The sequence below is a fragment of the Balaenoptera acutorostrata genome, chromosome 7 (genome assembly GCF_949987535.1).
Source record: "Balaenoptera acutorostrata chromosome 7, mBalAcu1.1, whole genome shotgun sequence".
Taxonomy (NCBI): Eukaryota; Metazoa; Chordata; class Mammalia; order Artiodactyla; family Balaenopteridae; genus Balaenoptera; species Balaenoptera acutorostrata.
In genome coordinates, this window is record NC_080070.1 from 116,014,705 (window position 1) to 116,039,236 (window position 24,532).

Below are 24,532 nucleotides of genomic sequence, written 5' to 3' on the forward strand. Positions count from 1 at the left end.
TATTTATTAATTTGTTTCAGTAATTGAAGAGGGATTCTGTGCCCTCCAGATTTTAGTTCTTTTTTTCTTGCAGGATCTTAATTTTTTTCCCCTTTGCTAATTTTTCACTTCACCATGCAACTGCCAAAGGACACTTTTCCCTTTTTTCTTTTTTTCCTCCTCAAAAAAAATTGTGAATATTTGGAGGTTTTCAGGTATCATTTTGTATTGAGTTCTGATTTAATATGTTACTTATTAATTTAATTCATATATATAGTTATTTTATTGGAAACAATGTATATTCTGTAATTGTTGAGTGTATTAGTTTATAAATATCAATTATGTCCAGGTAGTTAATAATTTAATAATTATAAAGGGAGAAATTGGAAGGAAGAAAGGGGTCACTGGTCCCAAGCAAGTTTGAAATTTAGAAGGGAAAATTCCAGTATATCTCTAGTCTTGAGAATAGTCCTCTATAGCTCAATCCTCTGCCCACTGGACCCACAAAGGCACTACATTCTAGTCCATGGAAGTTCCATTATCCCCTGTTTCAGGCCTGTGGGTCTGACTTGGTCCACCACTGGACCCAGTACTTTTCCATGGGAGTCATTCCTTTTTTATTGAAGGGTAGTGCATATTTGCAAATGATTAATTCTACCAGCCCATTTCCTGCTTGTAGAATTTTGAAAATCTAAAAACTCTTTAATTTGATCCTGTCTCTGTTCCCTTTAGTTCAAGTTAGCAGTGTTTCTGCTGTAAAACATTCTTAAAAACCTTGCAGTTCTCCTGTGTATGTCATGGGTATTCACATCATTAGTCAAGAGGGACAGCTCTTGTGGAGGCACAGAACTTTCCTGCAATTCCATATCTCAATTCCAGGTTTCTTCCAGGATGGTTGAGTGGACCTATGAATCACATACGTAGTCTTGGTAGCAAAAGTTTATCCAGCCATAGCATTACTCTCTAGGCCTTGCTTTTTAACAGTGGACTTCCTGATTTTAACATTCTTTGAAATCTGGATGGGTTTCTAATTACCAGATGATGGTTCCTTTTTGCTCAGCAGTGCCATCATCAATTTATCTCTTTCCTCCTGCATTTTACTATAAGCAGCAAGGCAAAGACAGAGTACACCTTTTATTTTGTTTTCTTGGTTGGGAAGTGATTTTTGTCTTTTGGGTTTTTTTTTTTTTTTTTTTTGATAAAAATTCGATTTCTCTAATACATGTGGCTATTCAGGTTTTTTTTTTGCGTGGGGGGGAGTGGGTAACGTTTTAATAATTTGTGGCCGTCAAGATATAAACTTCTCCCTAGCCATAGTGGCACCTCACAAATTCGACATGTTGTATTTTCATTTCCATTCGCTTCATAATGTTCATTTCTCTTTGGATTTCTTCTTCAAGCAACTGGTTATTTAGAATTGTGGGGTTTAATTTCCAGATGTTATGGGAATTTTCAGAGATCTTTCTTTTATTGAAACCTAATTTAATTCAGTTGTCAGAGAGAATATGTGTGATTTGAATACTTTTTAATTTACTGAAACATGTTTTATGCTGTATCCTTCTGGTTATATTCATACCCCTATCATTATGAGATATTTTTTGTTCCTTGTAATAATCTTTTCTCTGACTTCTGTTTTGTCTAATATTAATACTGCCAACTACAGATTTCTTTTTATTAGTGTTATCGTGGTTTATCAGTCAGGGTTCCACCAGAGAAAAGAATCAGTAGGATATATGTATATTGAGAGATTTATTGCAAGGAATTGGCTTATGTAATTGTGATAGCTAACTAGATAATTCCAAAATTTATAGGGCAGGTCTTCAGGAAGGGCAGACAAAAAACTCTTGGCCACAGTCTGAAGCTGAAGTCCACAGGCAGAATTTCTTATTCAAGGGACTCTCAGTTCTGGTCTTAGGCCTTTCAACTGATTAAATCAGTCCCACCAGATTATCTCCTTAAAGTCGCTGATCGTAAATGTTAATCTTATCTACAAAATACCTGCACAACAATGCCTAGATTAGTGTTTAATTGAATAACTAGTATTGCTTAGCCAAATTGACACATAAAACTGGCCAGTACAAAAGCTATGCCTTTTGCTAGCCCCTTATGTTAAATTTATATCTTCATAGTTAAGATGTATTTATTTAGGCAACATACAGTTTGATCTTGCTTTTTAAATCCAGTCTGACAATATCTGCCTTGTAATTGGCATCTTTAAACCCAATTTAATGTAACTACTCACATTGTCAGCTTCAAGTGTATCATCTCACTGTTTTCTATTTCCCCAACTTATTTTTTGTTCCTTTTTTTCCATTTTTTCTACATTCAATTAAATTAATTGAATAGTGTTTGTGCTTCCATTTATCTGCCTGTTGACCTATTAGGTACAGCTCTGTGTTTTTATTCTAGTGGTAATTTTAAATTATTTATTTATTTATTTATTTATTTTTAGCTGTGTTGGGTCTTCGTTGCTGTGCGAGGGCTTTCTCTAGTTGCGGCAAGCGGGGGCCACTCTTCATCGCGGTGCGCAGGCCTCTCACTATCGCGGCCTCTGTTGTTGCGGAGCACAGGCTCCAGACAACACAGGCTCAGTAGTTGTGGCTCACGGGCCCAGTTGCTCCGCGGCATGTGGGATCTTCCCAGACCAGGGCTCGAACCCGCGTCCCCTGCATTGGCAAGCAGACTCTCAACCACTGCGTCACCAGGGAAGCCCTCTAGTGGTAATTTTAGGCTTATGGTGTATATCATTAATTTATCCCAGTCTACCTTTAATTAATATTATACCACTTCATATGAAGTATAAACGTCTTAAAATATTATACTTCCATTTCTTCTCTCCTGACCTTTGTGCTATTGTTGACATCCACCCAGTTAAGCTTACCTGTGTCACAGATCCCACACTACATTGTTCTGTTTGTTAAACAGTTTATCTTTTATGGGGATGTAAATGATAAAAAATCACATGTATTTACCCATCTAATTATCCTTTCCATTAGTCTTCATTCTTGGTGTAGACCCAATTCCACCTACAGTTCTCTTCCTATGGCCTGAAGGATTTTATTTAACATTTCTTCGGTGTGAATTTGCTATTGAAGAATATTTCATTTTCTTGGATTTGTGGACACTCAGTGCTCTTCAAATTTGGAAAATCGTTTTACTTATTTATTCAAATAATTTTTCTATTAGTCTCTTCTCCTCCAGGGATTCCAATTAAAAGCATATTAACCTGACTGACATTTTGCCACAGCTCTTTGTTGATTTCTTCATTAAAAATTTTTTCTGTGTGTTTTATTCTCTCTAGTTTCTATTGCTGTATCTTCAAGATTGGTCATCTTTCCTTTTACAATATCAAATCAACCAGTAATCCTACCCAGAGTGTTTTTCATCACACACAACATGGTTTTGGCCTCTAGAAGACTGATTGAAATGCTTTTTTTTTATATCTTCCATACGTTATCTTAAGTTTTGAACATAGGGAATATTGTTACAGTAATTGTTTTAATGTCCTTTTCCACATATTCAGGGTAGTTTGCAATTAACTTTTTTTCTTATCATGAGTCATATTGTCTTGTTTCCCTCATGCCAAGTAATTTTTCACTGAATGCCAGATATTTGTGAATGTTCTGTTGTTTGGCATTGAATATTTTTGTATTTTTATATTTTTGCATTACTTAGTTTTTGGTGGTTTTTTTTGGAATTTTATTTACTTTTTTATACAGCAGGTTCTTATTAGTCATCCATTTTATACACATCAGTGTATACATGTCAACCCCAATCTCTCAATTCATCCCACCACCACCTCCACCCACCGCCGCTTCCCCCCCCCCGGTGTCCATACGTTTGTTTTCTACATCTGTGTCTCTATTTCTGCCCTGCAAACCTGTTCATCTGTACCATTTTTCTGGGTTCCACATATATGCGTTAATATACGATATTTGTTCTTCTCTTTCTGACTTACTTCGCTCTATATGACAGTCTCTAGATCCATCCACGTCTCTACAAATGACTCAATTTTGTTCCTTTTTATCGCTGAGTAATATTCCATTGTATATATGTACCACATCTTCTTTATCCATTCGTCTGTCGATGGGCATTTGGGTTGCTTCCATGACCTGGCTATTGTAAACAGTGCTGCAATGAACATTGGTGTGCATGTGTCTTTTTGATTTATGGTTTTCTCTGGGTATATGCCCAGTAGTGGGATTACTGGGTCATATGGTAATTCTATTTTTAGTTTTTTAAGGACCCTCCATACTGTTCTCCATAGTGGCTGTATCAATTGACATTCCCACCAACAGTGCAAGAGGGTTCCCTTTCCTCCACACCCTCTCCAGCATTTGTTGCTTGTAGCTTTTCTGATGATGCCCATTATAACTGCTGTGAGGTGATACCTCATTGTAGTTTTGATTTGCATTTCTCTAATAATTAGCGATGTTGAGCAGCTTTTCATGTGCTTCTTGGACATCTGTATGTCTTCTTTGGAGAAATGTCTATTTAGGTCTTCTGCCCTTTTTTGGATTGGGTTGTTTGTTTCTTTAATATTGAGCTGCATGAGCTGTTTATATATTTTGGAGATTAATCCTTTGCCCGTTGATTTGTTTGCAAATATTTTCTCCCATTTTGAGGGTTGTCTTTTCGTTTTGTTTATGGTTTCTTTTGCTGTGCAAAAGCTTGTAAGTTTCATTAGGTCCTATTTGTTTATTTTTGTTTTTATTTCCATTACTCTAGGAGGTGGATCAAAAAAGATCTTGCTGTGATTTATGTCAAAGAGTGTTCTTCCTATGTTTTCCTCTAAGAGTTTTATAGTGTCTGGTCCTACATTTAGGTCTCTAATATTTTTGAGTTTATTTTTGTGTATGGTGTTAAGGAGTGTTCTAATTTCATTCTTTTACATGTAGCTGTCCAGTTTTCCCAGCACCACTTATTGAAGAGACTGACTTTTCTCCATTATATATCCTTGCCTCCTTTGTCATAGATTAGTTGACCATAGGTGCGTGGGTTTATCTCTGGGCTTTCTAAGTTTTGAACATAGGGAATATTGTTACATTAATTTTTTTAATGTCCTTTTCCACATATTCAGGGTAGATTGCAATTAACTTTTTTTCTTATCGTGAGTCATATAGTCTTGTCTCCCTCATGCCAAGTAATTTTTCACTGAATCCCAGATATTTGTGAATGTTCTGTTGTTTGGCATTGAATATTTTTGTATTTTTATATTTTTGCATTATTGAATTTTGTTCTTACACAGAAAAATTGTTTGGAAACAGTTTGGTTATTTCTGGTCTTACTTGTAATTTATTTGGCTGAACCAATGTTCAGTCTAGGCGAGTCATTCTCTGCTATAGAGGTGAGAATTTTCTGTTTACTCTGGCCATAAGCCTGTTATTCTTGAGTGTTTCCATACTAACTCATGGGATTATACACACTAACTGGCCCTGTGTGAGCACTGGGCACTGTTACATTACAGTATGGCAGTGGAATCTAAAGGCTCATGTCCTAAGACAACAATAGAAAGCCATGACCTAGCCTCAGAAGTCAGCTGGTGTCACTTCTGTCATACAAAGTTCCACTTAGGAACAGAGGAGGTGACCTGGATGGATTCTACTGCTCAACAAGGTCACAACTGTAAGAATGTGTAGAATGGGATGGATATATTGTTAGCCATCTCTGGGAAATACAGTCTGTCACAAGGTCCTTATATTCCCCTATTCATTTTAGAATCAGCTGGTCAGTTTTCATTTTCAGTAAGCCTGATAGGATTATGTTTTGGGGAGAAGGTGGCTTCAAATTCATAAATGTGTTATATCTCTGTGTCTGTTTTTCATCTTAATTGTGGTATAATTGACAAAGTTTTATGTATCTAAGATATACAACTTGATGTTTTGATATATGTATACATTGTGAAATAATCACCACAATTAAGCTAATTCACATATCCATCATGCTCCATACCTCACATAGTTACATATATATATATAGTGTGTGTGTGTGTGTGTGTGTGTGTGTGTGTGTGTGTGTGTACGGTGAGATCATTTAAGATCTACCCTTTTACCAGATTTCAACTATGCAATGCAATATTGTTAATTAGAGTCATATTGCTCTACTTGGTTCTCCAGAATTTATTCATCCTGCATAACTAAAACTTTGTAATATCTCCTCATTTCTCCCTCTCACCAGCCCCTGGGAACCACCATTCTACTTCCTGCCTCTGTGAATTTGACTATTTTAGATCATGCAGTATTTGTGGGAAAATTTTTTTAATCAACTTTATTAAGGTGTCATAAATACACTCATTTTTTTTTTTAATTTTTATTTTATTTTATTTTTAATTTTATTTATTTATTTATTTATGGCTGTGTTGGGTCTTCGTTTCTGTGCGAGGGCTTTCTCTACTGGCGGCAAGCGGGGGCCACTCTTCATCGCGGTGCGCGGGCCTCTCACTATCGCGGCCTCTCTTGTTGTGGAGCACAGGCTCCAGACGCGCAGGCTCAGTAGTTGTGGCTCACGGGCCCAGTTGCTCCGCGGCATGTGGGATCTTCCCAGACCAGGGCTCGAACCCGTGTCCCCTGCATTGGCAGGCAGATTCTCAACCACTGCGCCACCCGGGAAGCCCCTAAATACACTCATTTTTAAATGTGCACATTTTAATTGTACAGTTCAGTGAGTTTTGACAAGTGTATTCATCCATTTAACCAATACCACTATGAAGATATAGAAATTTCCATTCCCCAAATTGTCCCCTTATGCTACTTCACAATCACAACTACTTATTAAATTTACCACTGTTTATTTATACATTCAGTTTTTTACAGGCCTTATGGGTTGTTTCTAGTTTTTGGCTATTGTGAATAGAGCTTGCATGAACATTTCTGTGTAAGTTTTTTGTGGACCTATGTTTTCATTTCTCTTGGATAAATGCATAAGAGTTAAGTTTTAGGATAATATGGTAGAGTATTTTTAACTGTTAAGAAACTCCCAAACTTTTACAAAGTAGTTGTATGATTTTGCATGTCCACCAAGCAGTGTATGAGATTTCTGGTTGTTTCACGTTCTTGCAGTCTTGATATTGTCCATCTTTTAAATTTTAATCAGTGTAGTGCTATTTTATTTGTGATATAATTTGTATTTACTTTATAGCTAACGATATCAAATATCTTCTCATGTTCTCTGTGAGCATTCACATATGTTCTTTTGTAAACTGTTTGTTCACATCATTTCCTCTACGCTTTTTCAGGTTATTATTCTTCTAAATATTGACTTACAAGGTTTATTTATGTATTCTGGAAACAGGTCCATATATATTCGTTTTACTTTCTTAGTGGTGTCTTTCAAATACAGAAGTTTTAATTTTGACAAAACTAAGTTTCTTAATTTTTTTCTTAAGGAACCAAAGATATTTTGTCCATCCAAGGAATTTCTGCTTACCCCAAATTCATGAAGAATTTTTCCTATTTTCTTCTAGAAATATTGACCTTGTATTTTGTGGCCTTGCTAAAACTTATAGTTCTAAGAATTTATTTTTTAGAACTATATGTTAGCATATAGTTAGTCTGGCTAGAATGTTCAGAAAAGTGCTTGCCAAAAGTTGTGAGAGTTGGCATTCTTTTCCTGTTCCAACTATCAGGGCCCACAGGCTTTCCCTGTTAGCTGTGATGCTAGCTGGCAGCTTTTAAAATGCCATTAATGGGGTTGATGAAGGAAATTCCCTTCCATTCTCTATTTATTTTGAGTTTTCATCATGAAGGAGATTGAATTTTGTCATGTCTTATATACACCATTGAGATGATCATATGTTTTGTATCTTTTATCATGTTTTATGATGCATTGATCGATACATAGACGTTAAACCAACTTTGTATAAACTGACATCTAATATAAACTATATGTGATCATCATTCATAATTTCTACATATCGCTGAGGTTTATATGCTAACATTTAGTTAAGGATTCTTGTGTCTATATCCATGAGGAACTTTGGTCTATAGTTTTCTTGGAAATATTTACAAAATTTTATTATTAGGGCACTTGCTGTTTTAAAAATGAATTGCAGTTGTTCCCTCTTCTTGCTTTTTCTGAATGGTTTATGTAAAATTTATATAATTTTTCTCTCAATACCTCATTGAAGCTATCTGTACCTTGAAGCTTGTTTAGTTTTGGTTTTCAGGGAACGATGCATGTGTGTGTGTATGTGTGTGTGTGTCTTTGATATATTATCACTCTTTGGAAATAAAATTTTTCTTTATAATGTTATATTTCAAACATCTAGAAATATAGAAAATGATGTTATAAGCAAGTATGTTCATATCACCCATTCCAAACAAATTTCATATTCTGTTACTTGCTTCGTATCCTAAGATTTAAAGTGATTTAAATAGGACACAGCTGAAGCTTCCTGTGAAGGCCTCAACAATTCATTGTCTTCCTCTTCTGCTCAGATATATTCATTATCAGAATTGGATATTTTTACCCCAATCCAGGATTTTATACTTTTAATTCTTATTGAGGCAATCAACAATGACAAATAGTATTGGTTTGCATGATAATAAATGGCGTCTTGCCTTAAATAACCTCTACAACTTGCTTTGTTTGGGCTCAACAATGACATACAATTAAGTACGCATGTTGAAATTATACAGTTTAATGACCTGGACACATATACATCCATGACACTATCACAACAATCAAGAAGAGGATCTCTGCCGTAACCCTGAATTTTGCTTATGCCTTTTTGTAATCAATCCTCCCTCAATATCCATTCCCAAGCAAATGCAGATATCCTGTGCATCACTATATATTTGCATGCATTTTAATAATTTTTAATAAATGGAATCATGCAGTATATAATCTTTGTCTGAATTCTTTCGGCATAATTTTGAGGATCATCAGTATTATCGCATGTATTAATAGTTTGCTCCTCTTTATTGCTGAGTAGTAGTCCATTGTATGGATATACCACATTTCATTTATCCATTCACCTGATGATGGACATCTGGGTTGTTTCCAGTTTTAGGCCATTACAAATAAAGCTGCTATGAACATCCCTGTACAAGTCTTTGTGTGGACATGTGTTTTCAGTTCTTCTGGGAAAATACCTATGATTGCGATTGCTGGGTCATACGGTAAGTGTATGTTTAACTTTATAAAAAAAAAGCCAAATTATTTTTAAAGTGACTGTACAATTTTCATGTTCTACCAGCAAAGTTGTGGAGTTCCAGTTGTTCTAAATACTTTCCAAAGCATAGTATGGTCACTGTTTTAATTTTAGTCATTCCAATGTGTGTATGTGTAGTGGTATCTCATTGTGGTTTTAATTAATTTTCCTTTTTAAAAGATATTTTCAAGTTTCTATTGGATATTGGTATTCTTTTGCACAGTATCTGTTCAGATATCTTTCCCATTTTTTAAGTGGGTTGTTTGTCTCACTGAGTTGTAAGAGTTCTTAATTTAGTATGGACAAAAAGTTTTTTTCTGATATATGTGCTGTGAATATATTTTCCCAGATTGTGGCTTACATTTTTGTTTTCAAAGCAAAATGTTGAAGAAGTCCAATTTATTAGTTTTTTTTATTCTGTGGTTCATGTGTTTTTGTGTTCTAATAAACATTTTCCTACCCTAAGGTCACAAAGATTTTCTACTGTGCTTTTTGTTTAGTACTTTTGGGTTGTGCATTTAAGTCTATGATAGATATTGAGTTAATATTTCTATTTGGTGTGAGGTAAGGGTCAATAATCATTTGTTACAATACAGATAACCTATCCTGGTGATACAGCACCATTTGTTGAAGACTTTTCTTTTGTCATTAAACTTTCCTTGGTACCTCTGTCAAAAATTCAACTGACTATATTCATGTGGGTTTAATTCTGCTCCATTCATCCTTATGTTTATCATTTCACCAATACCAAAGTGTCTTGATTAATGAAGCTTTATTACCATATTACATTAAAAAATTGCTTTGCTTGCTCTGTGTTTTTGAATTACTATAGCATATTGATTTTTAAATATTAACCTGGATCCCATGTGTCTGTTTTATTCAGTGATTAGATATCATAATTATTTTGTAGACCCTGTATTTTTTTTACAGGAATAAACATATCATCTGCAAATAACAGTTTTACTTCTTCCTCTGATATCTGTGCCCTTTTTTCTTTTACTTTATCGGAGTGACTAGGTCCTCCAATACAGTGTTGAATAGAAATAAAAACAGGCATTCTTCTTATTATTTTTGTTTTGTATCTTATTTTTGTTCTACAAGCTCTAGCTGGAGGTTTATCAGTTTTATTAGTCTCTTCAAAGAGCCAGATTTTAGGTTATTGAATTTTTCATTTGATTTCTATTTCATTAATATCTGCTCTTTTATTTATTTATTTTTTTTGCTTTCTTCCTCATCTGAAACTTAATGTGCTCTTCTTTCTTTCGTTTCTTAAGGGAGCAGCATACTATCAATTCATTGATTTTATATCTTTTTCTTTTCTTACATAAGTATTTCAGGCTATACATTTTTCCCTACCATTGTTTTACCTTCATCCTGCTAATTTTATTTATTTTTAAGTTTTCACTCAGTGCAAAATATTTTCTAATTTTCTCTGTAATTTTCTTTGTGCCAGGGCTCATTTCATAGTATTCTGTTTACTTCCCGTGTAACTGATCACTTCCAGTGTATCTCTGTATTGTTGATCCCCAACCAAATTTCTCCGTTTAGAAAGCATGCTCTGTATAACTTTGACTCTTTTAGTCGTTTCGACGAGTGTCTCAAGGTTCAAGATATGGCACATCTTGACGGACCTTCCATGTCTTCTTGAATAATAGGTTTGTTCTGGCGTTTAAGTAGAAGTTGTCTTCTGTATTTCTGTGGTTCTAGTTTCCACTTGTTAAATCAGTTTGTAAGAGTGAACTGTTGAAGCTCCCAGCTGATATTGTGGATTGGACTATTTCTCCTTTATTTTCTTCCAAGTATCTTGAAACTCAGTAATTATGTAGATAGGCACTTAAGATTGCTACTTTTCTTGATGACTTGACTCTCCATCATGATGTAATGATACACCTTTTTATTCCTGATAATATTCCTTGCATTGAAGTCTACTTTGTTAGCTATTAATATAATCACTCCAGCTTTCTTATGATTCGTGCTTATATCTTGTGCCAGAAAGAGATAGACCCTGTTAACATTTCTGCTTAGCCATTTAACAAAGTTGTTGATAATGTCTTTTGACGCATAAAATTTTAAATTTTGATGAAGTCCAGTTTATCCATTTTTTAACTTTGTTGCCATATCTCATCATTTGTTGTCATACCAAAAGACATGAAGATTTAGCCCTGTGTTTTCTTCTAGGAATTTTTAGCTCTTTACTTAAGTCATAGTTGATATTTGTATATAGTGTGAGGTAGAGATCCAACTTCATTTTTCTGCTTGTGGAAATACAGTTTTCCCAGCACCATTTGTTGAAGTGTCTACTGTTTTCACATTGAATGGACTTGGCACCCTTATCAAGAATCAGTTGGTAATAAATGAATAGGTTTATTTCTGTTCCATTGGTCTGTAGGTCTATCTGTTTTGATTACTGGAGCTTTGTAGTCTGTTTTGAAATTGGGAAGTATGAGTCCTCTGGCTTTGTTCTTCTTTTTCAAGATTGTGTTTTGGCTGTTCAGGGCCACTTGCAATTTACTATGAATTGAGGAATGGCTTTTCAATTTCTTTAAAACAAAAGCTGTTGGAATTTTCATAGGGATTGCATTGAATATCTAGATTGCTTTGGGTAATGTTGAAATCTTAATATTAAGTCTTCCTACCATGACCACAGAATGACTTTCTATTTATTTAGGTCTCCTGTAGTTTCTTTCAGCAATGTTTTCTAGTTTTTAGTATACAAGTATTTCACCTCCTTTTTTCTAGTTTGGTTTTATTGTTTGATTATCCCCTTTATTATGTGTTTTCTTGCCCCTTTCTCATGCCTAGTAATCTTTGTGTAGATTCCAAACACTGTGATTTTACCTTATTTGGTACTGCATATTTTTGTATTCCTGTGAATTTTGTCTTTTTTTCACATGCAGTTAATACATTATTGAAAACAATTTGATCATTTCGTGTCTTGCTTTTCTAATCTGATTGGTGTTTCTGGTTCAGTATTCAGTCTAAAGCTGATCATTTTCCACTACTTTCCTAAGTGCTCCACCCAATGCCTTTTGAATATGAATTTTCTATTCTGGTTATTGGGAACAGACACTGTTCCTTAGCCTGAGTGATTGCCAAGCACCCTTTCCTATAAAGTTATCAAAGTTGATGGTCCTTTCCCCAGATTCAGGTAGCTTCCTCAGACACATATGCTGATTTCTGTTATATAATCAAGTGAGATGTTCTACTCATCTCCAGTGTTCTCTGTCTCCACAGTATCTCCTTTCTGGTTCACAGGAAGAACACTAGCCGCATTCGTCTTCTTGGACTTCAGCTTTGTCTCTTCAGTTCCGGGAAGAACTCAAGCCCCACCTCAGTTCCCTTTGCCATAATTTAGAAACTCACTGAAAGCAATAATCTACAACAGTTGTAGAGCTCATATATCAATATTTTGTTTCCTGTATGTCCCTTGGGATCACTGTCCCTTGTGGTTTGATGTCCAGTTTCTTGAAAACCATTTTCCATGTCTTTCTATGGTTATCATGTTTCAGTTGTTTCAGGCAAAATGGTAAATCATTTCCTTTATTCTATCTGGTCACTGTTCTCTTCAGACTAAAGAACTTCTTTTAGCCTTACTTGTACTGCAGGGTTATTGTCTACAATGTCTCTAAATTGTATTACCAAATGTCTTTTTTTACCTTTCACGTTTTTTAAATAAACTTTATTTTTTAGGAAGTTTTGAGTTCAAAGCAAATTTGAATGTAAGGTACAGAGATTTTCCATATGTCCCCTGGCCCCACTCATGCTTAACCTCCACCGCTCAACATCCCTCAGCAGAGTGATACATTTGTTGTAATTGATGAATCTACAATGAATGAAATATCATCATCACCCAAAGTCCATGGTTTACATTAGGATTCACTCTTGGTGTTGTACATTCTGTGGTTTTTTGGACAAATGTGTAATGACATATGTTTACAATTATAGTATCATACAGTGTAGCTACACTACCCTAAAATTTCTCTGCTTTCCACCTATTCATTCTTCTTTATCCCCAAGCCACTGATCTTTTTACTGTCTCCATAGTTCTGCCTTTTCCTGAATGTTATATTGTTGGAATCATACAGTGTGTAGCCTTTTCAGATTGACTTCCTTCACTTAGTAGTATTTCTTTTTAGCACTGAATAATATTCCACTGCCTTCTAGCAGTTATTGCTTCTAGTGTGAAGTGAGCTGCTACTCATACTTCTTCCCTCTCGCACCCTGCATTTAATGTGTCATCTTTTTTACTCCATAGCATTTAGATTATCTTTACTCGGGGTTTATAGCAGTTTGACTATGTTGTGTGTAGGGGTGGAGGTTTTGTACATTTCATGTTGGTGTTTGCAGAGTTTTTTGGATTATTCATTTATGTCTTTTGTTAAATTCTAGGCTTTTGGGTCATATATGTCATTTATTGTTTTCTGCATTATTCTCTCTGTCTTCCCTTTTTGGTTATCAATTACACATATGTTACACCAATTTATATTGGCCCAGGGGTCACATGAAGCTCTACTCATTTTTAAATTAAGTTGAAATTCATATAAAGCCATTTTAAAGTGGATAATTCAGTGGCATTTAGTACACGGTGCTGTGCAACCACCACCTCTACCTAGTTCCCAAACATTTTAATCACCTCAAAAAAAAACTCTGTGCTTATTAAGTTATTACTCCCTATTTTTCTCTACCTTCAGCCCCTGACAACTACCAGTCTGCCTTCTCTCTCTATTCTGGATATTTCATACAAATGAAAAGATACAATATGTGTCATTTTTTCTCTGGCTTCTTTCACTTAGCCTAATGTTTCAAGATTTAACCACATTGTAGCATGTATCAGTACGTCATTCCTTTTTATGGTTGAATAATACTGCATTGTTTTTTTATACTTTATACACAGGCAATCCTCTGTTTACCTTTTTGAGCAGTTTTCAAACTATTCAGCACAGTGCCTGCACAATTTTACAGTGCTACTAATAATATATAAGGGTAACTATTCTCAACAACACTTGTTATTTTCCTTTAAAAAAATTATTGCTATCCTTGTGTGTGAAGTAGTGTCTCAGTATTGACTTGCATTTCCCAAATGACTAATGATGTTGAGCATTTTTTCCTGTAGTTGGTGGCCACTTGTATATCTTCAGAAAAATGTCTAGGCAAGTCTTCTGTTCATTTTTTAAATTGGGTATTTCTTTTTGTTGTTGAGTTCTAAGGGCTATTTACATATTCTTTATACTCAGACCTTAGCACGTGTATGATTTGCAAATGTTTATCTATTCTCAGAGAGTTTTTTCACTTTCTTTATAATGTCCATTTGTGCACAGAAGTTTTATATTTTTATGAAGTTCAGTTTATTTTCTTTTTTATTGCTGATGCTTTTGGTGTCATTTCTAAAAAACCATTACGTAATCTAAAATTGTGAAAAATTTACCCCTTTCATTTTTTTCAAAGAGGACATTGATGATTTGAGGTAAGTTCTAGAAAACAGTATGAGTTAGGGGTCCAAATGTATTCTTGGCATGTGGCTATCTGGTTGTCACAGGACTTTTCACTGAAGAGACTGTTCTTTCCCCCTTGCGTGATCTTGTCATCCTTGTTGAAAATCAGTTTGCCACTGATGTCTGTGGCTATTTCTGGACTCTCAGTTCTATTCCATTAGTGTACCTTCTCTCCTTTTCTAGTACTACACTGTTTTGATTACTGTAGCTTTGTAGGGAGTTTTGAAATTTAGAAGTGTGAGTACTCTAGGTTTGCTTTTTTCAAAACTATGTTCTATATTTTAGGCCCCTTGCAATTCCATGTGAATTTGAGGATCATCATTCCCTCTCTTCAAAACAGACCTGAGGGATTTTGATACAGGATACATTGATCTATAGGTTCCTTTGGATTGTATTGTCATCTTCACAATATTGTCTTCCACTTCTCCAACATAGGATGTCTTTCCATTTTTGTAGGTCTTCTTTTACTTCTTACAGCAGTGTTTTATAATTTTAATTTTACAAGTCTTCAACCTTCTTGCTTCAATTTACATCTAGATTTTTTGTGGATTATCATGTAAATATAATTGCTTCTCTAATTTTCTTCTGGGATTTTTCACTGCTAGTGTATAGACATAACCACTTTTTGTGTGTTGATCTTGTATCCTGCAACTTTGCTGAATTCCTTTATTAGCTCTAGTACCATGTGTATATGTGTATTCACAGGTTTCTCTCTCTCTCTCCGTGTGTGTGTGTGTGTGTGTGTGTGTACATACAATCATGTCATCTACAATTAGTTTACTTTTTCTTTTATAATTCAGATGCCTTTTATTTTTCTTGCCTAATTGCTCTCTCTAGAACTTTCTTTAGGACATCCTTACCTTGTTCTTGATCTTAGGGGGAAAGCTTTCAATATTTCACTATTGAAGATGATGTTAGCCTTGGGTTTTTCATAAAAGCCCTTTATCAGATTGAATTTTTTTTCATTTTGTTCCTAGTTTGTTGAGTGTTTTTATGATGAAAATTTTGGATTTTGTCAAATTCTTTTTCTGCATCAATTGAGATGACCATGTAGTTTTTTTTTTCCCCCTTCTATTTGTATAGTATATTACTTTGATTGGTTTTTATATGTTTAGCCACCTTTGCAGTTCCTGGGATATATCCCACTTGATTATGGTGAATAATACTTTAATATAGTGCTGGGAGTTGCTTGTTAGTATTTTGTTGAGGATGTTTGCATCTGCATTCTAGAGATATTGACATTTATTTCCTTGTCTTAGTAATAACTCTATCTGGCTTTGATGTCAAGGCAATGCTGATATCACAGATTGATTAGTAAGTGTTTCCTCCTCTTCTGTTTTTGAAAGAGTTTGAGAAGAATTGGTTTAATTCTTCTTTAACTGTTTGGTAGTATTCACCAGTGAAGCCATCTCACCCTGATATTTTCACTATTGGAGGTTTTCAGTTACTAGCTCAATATCTTTACTTGTTATAGATTTCTTCAGATTTTCTATTTCTTCTTCAGTCAGTTTTTGTAACACGTGTGTTTCCAGGTATTTTTCATTTTTTTTCTAGCTTACCTAATTTGGTGGCATATAATTTTTCTTAAAATTGGCTTATTCTTTTTATTTCTGTAAGTTTGGTAGTGATGTTCCATCTTTCTTTCTGACTCTGGAAATTTCTCTCTTTTCTCTTTTCTCAGTCTACCTAAAGGTTTGTCAATCCTTTTAGTCTTTATAAAAATCAACTTCTGTTTTCCTTGCTTTTCTCTATTTTTTAAATTCTGTCATTAATATTCACTTTAATCTTTAAAAATTTTTTCTTCCTTCTGCTATCTGTAGATTTAGTTTGTTGCTTTCTCATCCCTTCAGGTGTAAAGTTATGTTATTGATTTAAGATCTTTTTTTTCAATATAGGCATTTATTACTAATAAATGTTCCTCTGCTTTCACTTAATCTCATATGGTTTGGTGTGTTATGCTTTCATTCTAATACATCTCAATATGTTTTCCAATTTCTCTTTTGATATCTTCTTTATCTTCTTGGCCTTTTAAGAATGTGTTGTTTAATTTCCACATGTTTGTGAACATTCCACTTTTCCTTATGTTACTGATTTCTTCAGTAGCTTCATTCTGTTGTGATTTGTATGATATCATTCTTTTTAAATTTATGAAGAATTGTCTTGTGTCCTAAAATATTATCTATCCTAGAAAATATTCCATGTGTACTTGATAAAAATGGGTATTCTGTTGCTATGAGTGAAGTGTTCTATATACGTCTGTTAATTTAGTTGGTTTATAGTGTTGTCAAGTCCTCTATTTCCTTATTGATCCTCTGTCTAGAAACTCTATTCATTATTGGAAGAGAGGTAATGAAATCTCCAAGTATTACTGTAGAACTATGTCTCCTTCTGTTCTGCCAGTGTTTGCTTTATATATTTTCTGTACCTGTTGTTTGGTGTGTATATTTTTATAATTGTTATATCTTCTTGATGATTTGATCCTTTTAGGAATATGTAATTTCCTTTTTCTCTTATAACAGTTTTTGACTTAAAGTCTATTTAATCTGAATTAGTGCCAGCTCTTTTTTCATTACAGTTTCCATGGAATATCTTTTTCCACTTTTTCACTTTCAACCTAATTGTTTCATTTGGTCTAAAGTGAGTCTCTTCCAGATTGCGTATAGTTGGATCATAAATATTCATTCTGCCAGTTTCTGTCTTCTGATTGTAGAATTTAATCCATTTACATTAAAAGTAATTACTGATAAGAAAGGACTTATTTCTGCCATTTTACTATTTCCTATATGTTGATTGTTTTTTAGAGTTCTTTCAAAGTTAATTCTGAGAGTTTTTGCTTGATTATTTTCATGTTTCTTTAGTTGGGACTGTCATTTGGAGCTGCCAGTATCTTTGCTGATATTACTCTATTCAATTTTTTTAAACTCTTATTTCTCTTTCTTCTACACAATGGACAGTTTCTATAGGTATGTCTTTGTACTTACTAACATATTCTACTTCTGTCTTTATTCTGCTATTAAGCACATCCAATTTTGTTTTGTTTTGTTACTTACTTCAAATATTTTACTTTTGAGGTCTAGAATTTTCAGTTGTTGTGCTTTATAGTTTCCATCTCTCTGATAAGATTTTTCAATCAGTTTACTTATTATAATAATTCACTCCTTTATGTCTTTGAATACATTTATGCTAGCTGCTTTAAAGTCCTTATCTGCTAATTACCACGCCTCTGTTATTTTGAATGTTTTATTGATGTTTTTTCTCTTGACTATGAGTTAGTGTTCTGTGTCTTTGAAAATCTAATAATTTTTATTATATGCTAAACTTTATTGGTAGTGCTCTGTAGAGTCTTCTGGCTTATTTTTGCTCTGAAGAGTGTTTATTATTTAGTCTAATAATATGCTAGATTCAAAATCTAAACTGTCTCTCCCATTGTAGGCACCATCTTCTCAGTTTGTTCAGCTTTCCAACTCTTTCTGGTTTTGAACTTCTTGCAATATCATTGACTAATATGAAGGTCTCACATCAGCCAGTGATCTGCATGGAGTTTATATGAGATTTTAGAGTTCTTGCTTCTGTTTCTACCTGTTTCCTTGAATTTCTCCCATTACTTTCTATATCTTCTGGTGGCCTAGAAGTCTGTCCTCTCATTTTTTGTAACCAAGTAGACATAATTTTTGCTTCAGTTTTAGCCACCCGTGCACCACATAGCGTGGTGAGTACCCACTGCTGAAATATATAATAATACTTTTACCCATTTACCTGTCTTTGCTACCTCTTCAAGGCTGTCAAATAGTGTATGTTTCCTCTTTGCAGATGTTATAAGTGCTTTCTGCAGATTGATTAATTCAGTATAAGCTAGAATTAGAATTCTTGGCCACTTGATTTTTAGCATTGTGGACATTGTCTTTGGTACATTGTTTTTTGTTTAATATTGTATAAGTCTTATTGCTTATTTTCTCTATTTGTTTTCTCTTATAAAAGACTTACCTGCCTCACAACCAGGAAAAAATTCTCTAATAATTTATTTTATTAATTTCAAATTTTGTTTCTTTACTCTCAGGTCCATAAAATAAGGGTACATACCATGTGTGTGTGTGTGTGTGTGTGTGTCTATACGTACACATATATATACTTATAATGTATGGTGCATATATACACACACCTACATTTGTATGTATATATACATATATGTACATACACACGAATATATATGTCTTTTAAAGGGTCCTCGTTTTTGTTTTACTGTTTGTGGTAATTAATGTCTTGGTGTATAGAGAGGGTAAACCACCTTCTTTTTTCTTTTTAGAAGTTGTCCATTTTAAATTGATTTGTCAAGTTATATAAAATAAAATTGTAGTTGAAGTTTTATTTATGTGTGCAGTGCAGGTGTAGATTAATTTGATTAAAATTTACATTTTTACATTAACAGCATAAAGTTGGATTTTTAAAAATCCAGTCTGAGAATCTGTCCAATGATAGGCTATTTTAACAGATTCACAGTATTGCAAATTGTATCTGTGAGATTCATGCACATTTTTGTGGTTATAACACAATTTTTAAAAATTTTCTTTTTATGTAATCTATTTTATGAATATATCAAGGAGTATATATCTGTTTTATTGTTGGTTGAAATTGCTTCCTACTTCTCAGTTTTTCTACTATGACAAACAATGGTGTTGTGAATATTTTTGTTTGTATATCCTAGGTCTTTAGCTAATATTGGATCATAAGATGAGCAATTCATTAAAATATGTCAGATTGGGTTAATACAAAAAATTTAGAAAACACTTTTACAACGCAATGTAGGACAGATCCTGTCTACATCTATGCCAATTCTTGGCATAACCAAACTATAAATATTTGCAATCTGATGATTATGTAATGCATCGCATTTTTTATTATGGTAAAATATACATAAGATTTAACCTTTTAAGCATATTGAAAGGTACAAATTAGTGACATTAAGCACATTCACATTGTTGTGTAAGCGTCAATACCATCCATCTCCAGAACTTTTACATCTTCCCAAACTGAAATTCTATACCTATTAAACGCTAGCTCCCCATTCTGCCCTCCCTTCAGTCCCTGACAACCACCCTTCTTCTTTCTGTCCCTGTAAATTTGACGACTACTCTAGGTACCTCATGTAAATGAGATCATGTGGCATTTGTCCTTTTGTGATTGGCTTATTTCACTTGGCATCTATGTTGTAATATGTGTCAGAATTTCCTTCCTTTTGCAGGCTAAATACTATTCTGTTGTGTATGTGTGTGTATATGTATCACATTCCCACCTCCAGCATGTGTAGTACGTGACCATCATACATTTTCATACCATTCCACAGTACTTTTTATAATTTCACATTCCCGCATTAACATCACATTAGGTGACCCAGCACTAATGTACCGCATTTTCGTTGTCCACATGTGTATGCCATGTTTTCTTTATCCATTCGTCTGTCAGTGGACATAGGGTTGCTTCCACCTCTTGGCTATTGTGGATAATGCTGCACTGAACATGGGTGTGCAGATATCTCTTCGAGATCCTACTTTTAGTTCTTTTGGATAAATACTGTATTAGGTTGGGCCGCCATAACAAAATTCCATATACTGGATAGCTTAAACAAAAATTTTTTTCACAATTCTGGAGGCTGGAAGCCCAAGTTCAAGGTGCTGGTGATTCATTTCTGATGAGTTCTCTCTTGGCTTGCAGATGGCATAATGGGCCACCTTCTCATTTTGTCCTAACATGGCCTTTCCTTGGTTCAAGTGTGCAGAAAAAGTTTCGATTTTGATGTAGTCCAATTTAATTATTTGTCTTTTGTCCTCATGCTTTCAGTGTCACATAAAAACTCATTGTAAAATCTAATGTCATAAAGCTTTTTCCTATGTTTTCTTCCAAGAATTTCATGGTTTTAGCTCTTATGTTTTGGTCTTTGATCCATTTTGAGTTAATTTTTGTATATATGGTGTAAGGTGAGTCCAGCCTCATTCATTTTCAAGTGGATATCCAGTTTGCTCAACCATTTGTTGAAAAGACTGTCCTTTCCTCATTGAATGATATTGGTATCCTTGTTAAAAATTATTTGGGAGTTTATTTCTATTTTTTTTGTCTGTAATTCTGTCTTTATGTCAGTACCAGACCACTGAAATTACTGTAGCTTTGTAGTACTTAAATCAGCAAGTGTGAGATGTCCAACTTTGTTATTCTTTTACAAAATTGTTTTGGCTATTCTGAGTCCCTTGAGATTTCACATGAGTTTTATGATGAATTTTTTTATCTCTGAAAACGCCACCACTGGGATTTTGATAGAGCTTTCATAGAAGCTAGAGATTTCATAGATAGAGATTTCATGGATAGTTAGTAGTACTGACATCTTAACAATATTAAATATTAAATGAACATGGGATGTCTTTCCATTTGTGTCTTTGATTTCTCTCAGCAATTTTTGGTAGTTTTCAGTACACAAGAATTTGCCTCCTTGGTTAAGTTTTTCCTATTATTTTCTGTCCTTTTCTCATTGATTTATATGAATTGTGTGTGTTTTCTGAATGGTAGTCCTCTGTTGGTTATATAGCTGCAACTATTTCCTAGTTTTCTTGCTTGACTATTGTTACTATTGTTACTTTAAGTTCTTAATTTTAATACCACATGTATCAATTATTTTCTATTATGGTAAGTCACTTCCCTTTTTAAGGAATTATTCCCTATCCAAAAAAATTTTTTTTTCACCAAAATTTATTAAGATATTTTCCTGTATTTACTTATTTCTTCATATGTCGATACCGATCAGTCACCAATGCTTCCTTCTCTTCTTATTGAAATAATCAAGTTTTAATCAGGCTGCTCTCATAACTGTAGCTGGGAGATGTTCTACTCACTGAGACTCAGACCTGGAAGAAAAGTTCACTAATTTTGTACTTTAAATTTAAATAACATTTTAGCATTTTTCCTCAATTCCACTTAAAAGAGAACAAAATATGTCAGGATATATCCTAGGAGAGAGTGCTACAGATAAGGGCTCTGTGGTATAACATGTACTATATTATGAAGGTTTTTTAAATTATAAGAATATTTATTAGAATATCATTATTTATTTAAACTTTGGTTTAGATGATTTTATGCCAGTATCAGTTCTGTTTGTAACAGTCATGCATAAAGTCTGTGTGTAAAGACTGCATGCAGGTTTCTCTTTTCCATATGTAATGATTTGACACTTTCAATACATTCTCTATATCTTTCCATATTTGTGCATCAAGAAATATTAATATGTGTTTTGAGAGAAAGTGTACCATGATCACACACCTTTGAGAAATATTATATCATTAGAATTTTACCACATACATTTTCACTTTAAACACTCTTCTTATTACTGCAGCAAATAAATCTATTTAACTTTGTTTCCCAATTTTTTTTTCCATCTGGAACATTAATTCCCAAATAAAATGTCTATTAAAACTTGAGGAACTCTGTGGAACCTAGAATGGAAAATACTTTTTCTGGGTGACGGTTAAGATATTTCCCAATTTGAAAAAATATATTTTAAAAAGAATAAGAAATTAAATAATATAATATGACCCAGATCCAGTCAGTGACATGTATTATTAAATCATGGTGCTAGAAAAATAATCTTTTTTGATGGCCCATGATACCCATGCCTTAGATGTGCTGTTACTAACATCTTTGTGATCCTTTGGCTGACCACATCTGCAATAGGGTAGTCAGAGACCCCAACCCAATTAGGGGCTGATGGCATCCCATGACCTTGATGCCCGCCCCCCCGCCCCCAGTGGAAGAGGTGAGTAGAGGCAGCAACCCCACAATGCACAGGGTTAAGCATTTATTGAGTGCCCATCACATGCTGGGTGCCTTTTCATCTAAGTCATCTGGTTTCAGTCCTCACAATAATGCTATGACTTGATTGTTACTGTACCTGTTTTACAAATAAGGAAACTAGAACTAAGAGAATTGACTACTTTGCCCAGGATCCCAAAGTTAATCAGTGGCAGAGAATGTATTTGACTTTGGTTTCTTCCTGCCTTTCTTTACTTTCCATCACGCAGAGGGAGCAGTGGTGACATATTCATGGTATACATTGTCCTTATGTTAGGGATGACCAAACTGAGTTACGTTTTAGGCTAAGTAATTTTTCCAGAATTACACCTTTAGCCCATGATAGAAATAGGATTTGAAATCAGAGGATTGTTAGAAATGATCTGCAAGTCCTTCCCATATTTGGGGCTATCTTTATACATCTAAATCGTGGTTACTATGGACCATCTGGTAGTCACATTTGGTTCTTGACCCCTTGTGGCTTCTTCTGTAACTTACAGGATGGCCCAGTCAGCCTTCTGATGTCAACATCGTGTGGTCAGTAAAATTATTTTAGGTCACAGTCTTGGTTTAAGCTGGATTAGAGTGAAAACTTAAAACTTTTCACTTACATGAGACATTTAGAGGCGTCAAACTCATAGAAACAAATTGTGGAATGGTGGCTGCTAGGAGCTAGGAGAGGGGGAATGAGGAGATCTTTAATGGGTATAGAGTTGCAGTTTTTCCCAGATGCAGAAGTTCTGGAGATTAGTTGTACAATGATTTGCATACATTTAACACTACTGAACTGTACACTTAAAAATGGTTAAAATGGCAAATTTTACGCTATGTGCATTTTACCACAATTAAAAACAAAAAGAAAAAAAAGAACCTTCTTTGAAAATTTATCCTCCATGTAAAGTTAATTTACGTGGCATTAGGAAACCGTTACTTATTAACTTATTTTTTATTCACAGTGATCTGCAGCCCTGGATCTTATAACTCCCGTGATGGAATTCACTGCCTTCAGTGCAATAGCAGCTTGGTGTTTGGAGCAAAAGCATGTTTATAGGCCATTATTTTGAGCTCTTCGGTGGTTTGTTAAACACAAAAGTATATTTTTGAAATATTACTACATAATAAATCACTATTATGCCAAAATTAAATATATTAGATATTACCAAAATATGGTGTCATCATTTTAATTGAAACACGGTATGTCCAAATGTCTTATATACAGAACATTCATTAGTGCCAGACCTACATATGACTCCAAAATATTTCTTGGATCACTGTTTTTAAAATCGTTTGAAATACACTATATTGGGTTAGCCAAAAAGATTTTTTTATGATTTTTCAAAAATAACCCATTCTATCATTATTATATGTTGACTAATCTCAGGCCACCATATTCTTCCACAATCATTTTAATTTCAGCTTGTTTCATTCCTTTGTTTTAATTTTATGGGATTCTATTCCTTCCAGTTTGACCTTTCATAGCTCAAAGTCACTGCAAGTCTTATTATTGCAATTTTTAGCCACTTTAGTTTAAGACCTAGTCCCAAACACACTATGAGTTTTTAATATACTTCAATGTTGTGATCTTAAACTTTTCAGTTGAAAGTCCCTCAAATTACCTTTTTGACATTTTAGAACGGAGTAATCATTGTATGTGCCTGAATTAACGTTTGAGCTTTCACAATGTGGAGAGAAAGAGAAACTAAGCAGTTTCCTTCCCCAGCAGCACCTGTAGGGGTGAGAATCAAGCAGTCGTTTCACTTCCTTCACTATTACAGTGTTCTGTGACAGATACCACTGCTGCGACCGCCTAATACTTACTCTCTCACCCTGGAATGTTGTGTTTGAATATGAAAAACTACCAAAAATTTAAATATTAATTACCAGGAAAATACATGAGTAAATCACAAAATTAGTAGCTTCTCAGTTTTCTAATTACTGTTTTAATTATATTCGTATCCACTTTACACTCTCTTGGAACGTTCCCTGTTTTTCTCTTCATATTTCCTTTCTGGAGACGTGAACACATGTAAATGGCAAATGCACACGGATTGGATCTGGGCACAGCTGTGCAGCACACTGG

General features: G+C 34.1%; 1 protein-coding gene across 1 annotated transcript in view; it reads left to right on the forward strand.

The window, feature by feature from the left end:
• Window positions 1-23,503, forward strand: part of ZPBP (zona pellucida binding protein) — a 102,511-nt gene extending 79,008 nt beyond the window's left edge. Inside the window, exon 8 of the mRNA XM_057550515.1 lies at window positions 23,409-23,503. Within this exon, the coding sequence (XP_057406498.1) occupies window positions 23,409-23,503 (95 nt within the window). The remainder of the gene's footprint in view (window positions 1-23,408) is intronic.
• Window positions 23,504-24,532: the final 1,029 nt, after the last annotated feature.